Raw genomic sequence first — 11,405 nt, forward strand, 5'->3', positions numbered from 1 at the left:
ACTCACCCCAGACTTCATATAAACAGGAGAAAACACCCAGCCAAGAGCACAGAGGATGAATGCGGCCTGAAACCAAGAAGAGAAGAGCGATTACATCAGCGTCCCATCTTGAGCAGGCTCTTAAAGGGGCGGCAAACTCAGTTACTAACTGTTTTGAGCCCAAAAGCTGCATCACTCCTGGGAACCCTGCAAACAGCAGCCCGAGAATAAGCCTCCAGGAGGAAATCACCTTACAGACAAAATCACCTTACGGGCCTTGGTCTTTGCCTGCAAAGGCGCATTCTTAATTTTTTCGGGGTGGGGGGTGGTTTGTGCTTAACTAAGCCAATCTTCAAGATATTTATTAAAAGTTATGTTTGCTTAGATCCAGATAGGATCAAAGATAACTGATCATTAAATAAAGAAAGACAGGTTGAAAAAAATCAGAAACCATTCAGAGAAACAGTAGAGAAACTATGCCAAAATTTACACAAGTTATTCAAATTAAGTAATACATTTTGCTTCAGCTTTCTTTACAAAGAAGGCAGCGGAATATAAGGAGACGCTAGTAAATTCTGATGGAGAAGGCAATGGCACCCCACTCCAGTACTCTTGCCTGGAAAAATCCCATGGACAGAGGAGCCTGGTAGGCTGCAGACCATGGGGTCGTGAAGAGTCGGACATGACTGAGCGACTTCACTTTCACTTTTCCCTTTCATGCATTGGAGAAGGAAATGGCAACCCACTCCAGTACTCTTGCCTGGAGAATCCCAGGGATGGGGGAGCCTGGTGGGCTGCCATCTATGGGGTTGCACAGAGTCGGACACGACTGAAGCGACTTAGCAGCAGCAGTAAATTCTGAGAGGTAAACTGTGGTAAAGGCCAGGGCTCCTTATTAGGATTGGAGCTGACTCTGTTAGAAGTGTTATTTCTTTTTGTAATCTACCAGGAGAAAGATGAGACCCAGAAAGAGGGAGGTTTCTGATTTATAAAAAAGGTCAGGTGATTTATATAGATATAGGTTAATTAACCCAAAACTTATAAATTCACTTATAATTTAGGTGAACAAACTCTACATCCTACAACAAATATATCCATATCCCACAGATTAAAAATAAATAATCCATTTTATGTTTTATAGTTGAAACTGGTATTCATAGATTAATTAGGAGTTTTATAGTAATCACTTGAATGTCTCAAAGAACTCAGCTGACCCTATTCTCAATGTACAGATGACTGACTCCCATCTAGTGAAAAATCTGCATAATGCTAAATCTGCCTCAAAAACAAACTGAAAAATGACTCACCCAAGGGTGAAGCTGAAGGAGTTTGGACAGAATCAGCACTCAAACCCTAGTTCTTTTGATTCCACATACGGTGATCTCTAATCAAACACAAACTTGTCCCCACTTCCGTCAATTTAAAGATCTGTGAAATGAAAATGCAGGTACTGCATTTTCGGAAAAAAATCTGTGTGTAAGTGACCTGCACAGTTTAAACGTGTGCTGTTCAAGGGCCAACTGTACACCGCAAACGTGTATACCCAGACAAATACACACACACATGTATACACACGTATCTGTGTGTATATACACGAATGTTTATGTTTGTATATATTTGTTACTACGATCCTACCTGACTAGTCTCCTAACTGTACTCCCATGGTCCCTGGAATAAAAACACTGTCTGTCTCTTTTTACTTTACTAAGAAGAATGAAAACTAGCATAATCCTTTTGAGAAATGAAAGACTTGGTTCCTTCCTTCTATGACTTCCCAAGGAGTCTTTCGCGTTTACTCAGGCCTTTCTGAATTTCATCTGGACACACAGAAGTGGAGGCTTGCTGCCACCAAAGGCACTACTCACGTTCCACTCGAAGGCCCCAACAGCAATCCCCGAAGACGCCCCTTTTCCAGCCAGACCCATGAAGTGGCCAGTGCCAATATTTGAGGCGAAAAGAAAAGCACCTATCTGAAAATCAAAAGACAATTATAAAAAAAAAAAAAAGACAATTACAGACCAGAACTCTTATCCAACTCCAAAAACTAATTTTCACAAACGTAACCTCAAGCTGAATTTCACATTTCCTCAAAAGAGAGTACACTTGGGCAGAATTCCCATTTGCCCTTTTTCTATACTAAAGCCTCACCATAAACCAGAAGCCAAGTAAGAACAGGATGAAACGAAACAAGCAGCACCGCCGTTCTTACGCTGCCCTAACCCCAGACTTACTGCAGCTGCAGGAACACCGGCAGGAGTATGACCTCATCACTGTTGGAGGTTAACTCAGAGACACTTACCGCTGAGCTGACCATAAGAGCACGGTGAGAGTGCTAAGGCAGTGAATACGACGAAACACAGTGTAGCCTAAAGGAGCTCTACCAAGTGGTGCGAACAAGGTAAACAGCATTTGTACTCAATCCTATTAAAATGGACTGTGTGCATACACACTTGTGCACACGTGTGTTTCTACACAGATGGGTGTGATTCTGGTAGTACATATATAAAAAATACTTTTGGGGACTGGAATCACTGTTACAGAAATAGAATAGGGAGAAAATTTCAAGTTCTATAATTGGATTTTAACTTTGTGTGTTTTTTTTTTTTAACAACCAGCATCTGTTACTTTCAAAATAAAAAATCCCAGAGGCATTTAAAATGAACAAAATCCCTCCTAAACCAATAATAGCTTTTTAGTTGAGTAGAGAGAGCCATAAAAATCCAAACCCAAATACTGCACTGTATGTGACAGAAGATCACTGCAAACCAAATTATTAAGAGAGGCTGAAAATAACAAGGCCTTTTAGGTAAAAACAAAGAAACAAAGCACTGACAAAATAACATAAGATAAAGTAGCATTCAGTACCAAGGGCATTAACTATGACAGAGGTTTATTTGTTTGTTTGAACCACCACTCGCAGAGTGTACTAGTTGGAGGACACAATTGAGAACACGCGGCACCAAACGTCTTAGCAGCCAAGAATAGACGGCAAACGAACCTCAGGAGAGGCACGCAGTGATTACTCAAGCAGTTATTTTTACTTGCTACCTTTATCATAATAATGAAGACCTACGTACAGTTTAAATTGCCCAAAAATATGGCACATATATAGCGGACTGTCCATATGCTGTATCACTATGCAACTGTGTATAAAAGTCTATCTATCTACCAACATTTATAAAGACTTAGGGAGACCTTAGGACATTATTAAATAAAGTGTTAGTCACAAAGTCATGCCCAACTCTTTGTGACCCCATGGACTGAAGCCTGCCAGGCTCCTTTGTCCATGGGATTCTCCAAGCAAGAATACTGGAGTGGGATGCCATTCCCTTCTCCAATTAAATGAAAAGGTAGGCTAAAAAGTCATCATTTATTAATTAACTATAAATAAACGTCCACTGCGAACTATGTGCCAGAAGCATTCCAAGTACTAGCCATCAGCGAGTACAACAGACCCTTGCCCTCGTGAAGCTAACGTCCTGTTACACGAGAGCATAAACAAAGTAAGTCAGGGGTTATTTTGTAGCACAGAAGCCAGTGGTAAGCAGTGAATTCCTACAGAGAAGGAGAAGGTAGGAAGGCAGACAGAAGTGCTGAGCGGTGGGGCGGGCGGCGCCGGCCTTCCTGAGGAGGGCTGAGGGCAGCCCGGGGGCCTGCGGGAGCGGGGCCTCCAGGCCACGGGAGCGGCAGGGTCAGAGTCCCTGAGGTAGGAGCACGGCTGAACGTCTCAGGGTCATGCAGGTAAGGAGGTGCAGGTCATCCGTCTGTGGCCCGACAGACTGGGTGACATGCTGGGTGAGCAGGAGCCCCCAGAGGGCCGTAAGCAGTAAGGCGGCACGTCCTACCCCTTGGCTGCCTTGCTGAGGCTGGAAGTGGAGGAGCGCAGGTGGAAGGAGGGAGTCCAGACAGAAGCTGTTACAAGGAACCTGCCTGAAGGATGATGAGAAGCGGTCTTCCTGATGGACTCCCTGATGGACTAGAAGATGGGCTGAGAGAGAATGGAGAGTCGGATGCGACTCCCCGTGTATCAGCCCGAGCAGCTAGACGGCTGAAGCTGCCCTTCAGGGTCGAGAGACGGCGGGGCGGGTTGGGGGGCAACCGCGCAGAGGCCGTGTCGTGTGCAGTGGCTGCCAGGCCTTCCAAATGAGGGGCTAGATGGGCAGAGGGACACAGGACTGGAGTGTAGGCAGAGAGCTGGGGCTTGCCAGCATTCCAGCAAGTGGTCTTGAATGCCAAGTCGCCAGGTGTGGGAGTGTAACTGCAGAGTTAAGAAGCCAGGGAGACGGGAAGGAAGCAGCCAGGGGACCTCGAATGACTGGCTGGTGAAGCAGCAGTAAAGGTGGGAAGCCCAGAGGCAACACGGGGCAGGAGAGGGCACTGAGTTTCAGTCTCACCACCATGGAGCCAGGTAAGAGGAGGCCTGAGTACCAACCCAGGGATAAGCCCCATGGAGGCCCCGATGAGAGCAACTCATACCCACTGGACACTCACTGCCTAAGTAGAAGTATAAAAGAAAGAAAGCTGGAGTGGCAAAACTACTCTTTTATTGCAATTCCTTTTAATAATACCATACCACAGTTTATTCATTAAGCAGTAACTCTAAGAATGAAAACAGGAGTCACATCCAACCCCCAGTCTGCACTGCGCACTTCAGAGAGCAGGGCTCCCTCCACCTCGTCTGGGCCCCAGAGCCCAGCGCAAGGCTCTGCACCTCCCAGGCACCTAGTGACAGCTGTCGGACTAAACTGAGCCAAGGGAACACTTATGTCAGCAACTACTTGAGAGCTGAGGGAACGACTACTGAGGTGGCTTTCCTGATTCAGCAACTCTACATTGTGTGGGGTAAAGGGCACCTTCGTGGAAGTAGTAAACAAGCCCACATGCAGCCCCCGGGGCCACACGGGGCACGCTCACCTGCCACCACACGAGGCTTCGTCCCGCCAGGAAGAAGTCTTCCTCTGTCCCACGGCTGCACGACATGATAACCTTAAAAAGGGGTGGGGGAGTCCAAGTAACCAGTGATGACTTCATTTACAGGTAAACGTCCTTTGCAGAGATCCCATTCCCCTCTTCATTTTTTTGTTTGTTTGTTTGTTTAGGAACAGAAGTCTTTGCCCACTGAGTTAGAGGAGGGCCCATGGTCCCTCCCAGCTGTGAGACTGCACGGGCATATCCATTTCTTTACACTCCTGTGAAAACAATATTACCTTATTTCCTGCGCCCCGCCCCGCCCCGCCCCGAATGGTTAACCAGCGCTGTGGTTCCCATCAGTCTGGGAGATGAGTGGTCTGCAAACGCCTTAATCGACTGGGAATGGAGAAGGTGAACACAGCCCAGCTTCTTCCAGGAGGACAGTCACACTGCCAAGATTATGGTGTCCTCCCCATGCACCCAGAGGCTCTCTCCCCCGGTCCCCAGCTCTGATCCTCAGACTCCAATATGGTCAAGGGACAATCCCAGGGTTTCTTGGATTGCCTAAAACAGCAGGACTCAAGGATGACCGCTGGTTGACAAAAATGTGTTTCTCTGGAGTGAACTTATGACAGCCATCCAGAGTATCTGTATTATAACCAAGTCCCCTCACAGCACCAAAGAAACGCTCTCTAAGTCAGGCACTTGAAGCCAGTCTCAGTCGTCCATCCACTGAGTGCTAGTCAGGAGCCTGTGACGCTCAGAGCCGGCCTTTCCTAAGGAAGCATCAGCAGGGTGTAAGGACATGCACATTAGGACTTTTAGAAGGAATTTACAAAACGGTCTAAGGTGAATAAAATCACACCAGACAGGGAGAGAGGAGGTCCTGGGAAGAAAGTGGTTACACACATCTTGCCTCTTTGTTCTTTCCTGCTCTCCTTCTAGAATGATCCACCAACCACGGCCCCTTCCTTCCTCCCTGCTCTCCTTCTAGAATGATCCACTGACCACGGCAGGAGGGCTGCTGGAGCAGAAGGTGCATTCACTACTTTCTCAAAGACCTCAGGCTGAGACTGATAACAGAGACAAACAAACAAACATGTAAATGTGTTCCCCGTAAGCATCTTAAAGGACCCAAGACACCAGCAACAAAGACAAGCTTTCCCTGTGGGGCTTCACGGACAGAAGCTGATGAATGATTTCAGAAAGGAGCAAATGTGGGCAATTCCTATCAGTAAAGAAAAGGGTGGTTTGCTTAATAACCAGAAGAAAATAAAGCTCGAGTCTTCCATCACATTGTATACAAAAGCAAATTCCAGATGTTCAAGAGATTTATATACTTGTAAAAATCCATAAAATATTGGAAGAAATTTAGAATAATATTTGTATATCCTTGGAGTGGGGAAAACTTTGCTGAGCAAGCCAGGAATGAAATCTAGATGTAAAAGAAAAGAGAGATATTTGACTTATTGAACTGTCAGAAAGATGCCAGTAACAGTCTAGACCGAGGGTTCTCACCCCACCCTCCAGGGGACAGCTGGCACTGTTTGGAGATACTTCTGGCTGTGCAGGGGTAGGGCTTGGGGCGCTCCTCAGCATCCTACAGTACGCAAGGAAGACCCCACAACAAGGAATCATCTGGTCCCACACGTCAGGAGTCCTGAGGCTGAGAACCGCTGGCCTAAAGAATGACAGTTTGGGAAAAACAAATTAGCCAACTCAAATGACAGACAAGCTGATAAACGCAAGGTTGAACAACCCAATTCAAAAATGGGCACATAATCTGGCTATTCACAGAAAAAGAAAATCAGTGGACAACAAGCTCGCGAGGAGATGGTCAGCTTCACAGGAGGCTGTCTAGAAAGTGCAAATCAAAGTTGCGGTGACTTATCACTATTCCTTCATCAGCCTGCCCCCACCTCCTTCCCAAAATTAAATTAGAAGTAACACACCAGGTCAGCGAGAGCTTGGGGCAAGGGTGTGCTCATATGCTGCAGAGCAATTCCAATTTCAGGAATCCATGCTACACAGATTAAAAGCACAACACGTTAAAACTACGACCTGGCAATAGCCTCAGCGTCAGTGAGTAGGGAAGAGCTGAATCACACACACTTCTCTGACTATCGTGCAACTGACACAGACACGAGCTAGCTCTCTGCTCAGGCCCAGAAGCACTTCACGTCGCGGGGTGAGGGGAGAAGCGAGCTGCGGAGTGACGTGCATGACATGCCCACGTTGTCGGCAGAACCAAAATCACAGACTCTGCCTGTATGTCTGTGCCGTTGTTTAGTCGCTGAGTCGTGTCCAGCTCTTTGGGACCCACGGACTGTAGCTCGCCAGGCTCCTCTGTCCGTGGGGTTCTCCAGACAATACTGGAGTGGGTTCCCACTTCCCTTTCAGGAGTGTGTCTCTGTAAGCACTGAGAAAGGGGAGGAGGAACACATGGCCCCTGGGGATCTCAGGAGCTGGGAAAGGATGAGGAAGAACAGTGACTGCTTCTGACAGTTAACGGATCTTTTTACTTCTTATAATTAACATGTGATTAAAAACAATATATGATTTTTTAAGAAGACCAAAGGAAAAATAACAACACAGAGAAGGAAAGAGATGAAAGCATTCTGGACAGCAGCGCATGCTTTCTGGCTCCTAGAAGAACAAACGGAATAGCGGGTTTCCTTTGGAAGCGTCCAGAAGGTTCACAGGTCCTCTGAGCCTGGCCAGACCTAGGCCCCTCCTGGGCCGAGAAGAAAGCTGGGTGGGGCTTCCTGATTGAGGGCAGCTGGGGGAAGGATCCCCAACAGGCGCCCACCACTAGAGCGCAGCCTGGGCGGCCTAGGAGCATGCTGCCCACTTGCGTGTGCGCTCAGCCGTGTCCGACTCCTCCTGACCCCATGGAGTGCAGCCCACCAGGCTCCTCTGTCCATGCGAGCTTCCCAGGCAAGAATACTGGATCGGATTGCCATTTCCTACTCCAGGGGATCCTCCCGACCCAGGGAGCAAACCCTCACCTCTTGCATCTCCTGCACTGGCAGGCGGATTCTTTACCACTGCACCACCTGGAATGTTTCTCATAATGGAAGCCAATTTGAAAAAAAAAAAAAATCATTCATTTGAATGATCTAGATAAATCTCAAACTTCTTTCCACTTGGAAGAGATACAAAAAATTCTCTTAAGAAGATGGAGACCATATTTCCATTACTCCATCTGCCCACTCACACAGCATGGTGAGCCCTCAAGAGACTGTCCAAAGATCCTGCATGGAAGGGCCAGATTCTGCACACTAAGATCTGCTCATAACCTCACGAAGCACTCCGCTTAAAGGTCAAATGCGCAGGTAAGCTCCAGCTGGGCGGGAGAGGCCCAGAACGAAATCTCCCCCTAATCAGCAAACTGTGACATCGTCACCAGGTACTCCTGCTCATAAAGCAGGCCAGGGAGAGGCTTCTGATGGTTAACAGCTTAGCCGAGGGGCCATACCATGACCAAAGCCAGAGTCTTCTGCCCTGCCCTCTGACCTTCTGCTGTCTGGCTCTGAGGGTGTATCTTCAGGACATCTCTGTGAGTACTTACAAGTTAAGCGAAGAGCCAACTCATTGGAAAAGACTTTGATGCTGGGAGAGGCTGAAGGCAAAAGGAGCAGGGAGCAGCAGAGGATGAGATGGTTGGACAGCTGCTGCTGCTGCTGCTAAGTCGCTTCAGTCGTGTCCAACTCTGTGCGACCCCATAGACGGCAGCCCACCAGGCTCTCCCATCCCTGGGATTCTCCAGGCAAGAATTCTGGAGTGGGTTGCCATTTCTTCCTCCAATGCATGAAAGTGAAAAGTGAAAGTGAAGTCGCTCAGTCATGTCTGACTTGTAGCGACCCCATGGACTGCAGCCCACCAGGCTCCTCCGTCCATGGGATTTTCCAGGCAAGAGTACTGGAGTGGGGTACTGGAGCGGGGTGGTTAGACAGCAACACTGACTAAATGGACACGAACTGGAGCGAATTCCAACGGAGAGGAGCTTGGCGTGCTGTAGTTCATGGCATCACAAAGAGTCGGACACGACTTAGTGACTGAGCAACAGGTGAAGCGTTAGCAGGCAGATGGCGGTACCACAGACCCAGTCTCCAACCCATTAAGAGAACTTTACACTAGAGACTATGTAAGTGCTCAATTCAAATTCAATGGGATACTTAGGGCCCTGAAGTGGATGTGACCTTTGAGGTTTCGCAGCCAGGGCCTCTGATGGTTCCCCTCATGCCTCAGGAAGGGGCAGCTCTAGGTTCAGAGCCGCACTCCATCATTCCCTGTGGTCACTCAGCCTCTGCCAATCTGTTTTTCCTCATCTGTGACCCACAGCCTGGTTTTGAGGATGTGCCACACTCAAAGCCCTCAATACCCAACCCGGCCCTGTAGGGGCCTGCGGTCGCTCCTGCGACCATGACTACAGCACCTCCGTATCACACACAGCGTGGGTCCCAGGCCGTGCGCACTGGACCATCTGACCTGTTTATCTGGGCGGGCGGGTAGGGGAGATGGGCTTGCACCTGCTTGCCCTTCTTCTTGGTGGAGCAGCTGCACAGGGATGCTGGAGAGCTCCCGGCAAAGCGCTGCGCAGGAGCGGGACAAGCGGGAGGCGAGGCGGGGGCCGGGGGACAGGCAGGTGAGGGTCGGGAACGGCCTGGGGTTCGCTCCTCCCCTCCCCCACGCCAGGCCCCACTCACCCACAGCGCGATGCCCAGAACCAACAGGAAGTACAAAACTATCACCAGGACGTCCAGGGCGCTGCTGGAGCTGAAGACCTGAGCCGTCCAGCCGAAGCCCTGCCAAGGAGATAGCATGGTGCTGCGTGCCAGCGAGTGAGCACCACCGGCGGACTGAAGGTTGCAACGGCCTCAGTGGGACTCTGGCCACTCGGCCGCGGGGCACGCTGGGAAGGGCCGCGGGGCACGCTGGGAGGAGCCGCGGGGCAGCCTGGGCGTTCCGGCAGGCCCCGCGCGGCCCGATGCCTACCTTCTGGAGGCGGCTCTTCGAGGGCAGCCCATTGGCTGCCAGTCCAGGCACCGCGCCGTCCGGCCTGTCGCCAGAATCGCTCTGCCCTGGACCGAGAGCTGGTCGTGGGGTGGGGCTGGCTCAAGGCTACCGAGCCGCATGGAGCCTGGGGTGGTGGAAACCAGCGATACCCTCCTGTCTTTATTTACCATTTCGATCTTCTATACCTTGTGGGTTTGGGACATTGACTTGGATTTACTAAAATATTGCATTTGAATATTATGTATCCAGAGTCCTGAGTTTTCTTGGTTCCCCCCTCCTCTTAAATTCTGCTTCAAGGAAACTGCCTTGCTCGCCTCCCCCAAATCATGGCCCTGAGTGGACCAGCTGATCACAGAGGGTCCTCAGCTCTCTGCAGTTTGATCTTTTATGGGTGATATGTGAATTCTCAAGCTGGGCCAAGCCTTAATTTCCTTGGTGTGCGTCTCTGCTGAGTTCAAGTTCTAGAAATCTTTGTCAATAATACAAATAACAGTAACAATAATAAGAGCTACACATAGACTTACTTCTGTGCACTTTATATGTATTAACCCCTTTGTACGCATGCTAAGTCGCTTCAGTCCTGTCCGATTCTTTGCGACCCCGCGGACTCTAGCCAGCCGGGTCCTCTGTCCATGGGACTTTCCAGGCAACAATACTGGAGTGGGTTGCCATGTCCTACCCCAGGGGATCTTCCCCACCCAGGGATGGAACTGCATCTCTTAAGTCTCTTGCATAGGCAGGCGGGTTCTTTACCGCTAGCTGCCACCTGGGAAGCCCATTAATCCATTTGATTCTCCCCCAAAACCAGTCAGTCTGTGGCTAGGACTACAGGGCATGAGGCTTGCAGCTGGTCAGAAGTCTATGGCCTCAGCTTCTTGAGCAGAACTCTTGTGTCCTAGCTTAGATCAGTGCTATTCAAAACATATAATGGGAACCACAGATCTTCATTTTTTCCAGCTTGATTGAGGTATGATTTGCAAATAAAAGTTGTACATTTAAGATGTACAATGCAATGTTTGGTATAAGTATACAATGTGAGATAATTGCTATAATCAAGCTAATATCAATCACCTCAGTTGCCATTTTTCCTGTGTGTAGTGAAAACGCTTGAGATCCCTCTTAGAAAATTTCAGGTATACAATATGTTATTAACAGCACAGTAATCGCTGTGCTGTCCTTTAGGTCTCTGTAATGTGTTCATCTTATAACTGAAGGTTGGTATCCTTTGATCCATATCTCCCTTTTGCTCCTAGTCAACCATCCTTCTCTTCTGTTACTATGAAGGTTTGGTTTGTTTTGTTTAAGATTTCACATGTAAGATCATGCAATATTTGTCTTTCTGTCTGGTTTATTTCACTTAGCATAATGTCCTCCAAGTGCCTCTCCATCGTTGCAGAAGGCAGGATTTCGCATTTCTTCATCCGTTCGTCTGTTCGTGAACCCTTAGGCCTTTCCATAGCTTGGCTGCTGTAAATAATGCTGAAATGAACAAAGGC

At 48.6% G+C, this 11,405-nt stretch overlaps 1 protein-coding gene across 2 annotated transcripts in view; it reads right to left on the reverse strand.

The window, feature by feature from the left end:
- LOC147355878 (sodium/glucose cotransporter 1-like) overlaps nucleotides 1-9,797 on the reverse strand; it is a 48,384-nt gene extending 38,587 nt beyond the window's left edge. Inside the window, exons 1-4 of one of the 2 annotated variants that reach the window (XM_086349088.1) lie at nucleotides 9,600-9,797; nucleotides 4,894-4,965; nucleotides 1,845-1,949; nucleotides 7-66 (exon numbers count right to left, since the gene is read on the reverse strand). In XM_086349088.1, coding sequence (XP_086205214.1) covers nucleotides 7-66; nucleotides 1,845-1,949; nucleotides 4,894-4,965; nucleotides 9,600-9,716 — 354 coding nt within the window. In that variant the 5' untranslated portion in view covers nucleotides 9,717-9,797. The remainder of the gene's footprint in view (nucleotides 1-6; nucleotides 67-1,844; nucleotides 1,950-4,893; nucleotides 4,966-9,599) is intronic. The other variant, XM_086349087.1, reaches the window with a different exon arrangement.
- Nucleotides 9,798-11,405: the final 1,608 nt, after the last annotated feature.

Source organism: Bos grunniens, chromosome 17 (genome assembly GCF_055505025.1).
Source record: "Bos grunniens cultivar Pamir isolate PY7600 chromosome 17, Bosgru_T2T1.0, whole genome shotgun sequence".
Taxonomy (NCBI): Eukaryota; Metazoa; Chordata; class Mammalia; order Artiodactyla; family Bovidae; genus Bos; species Bos grunniens.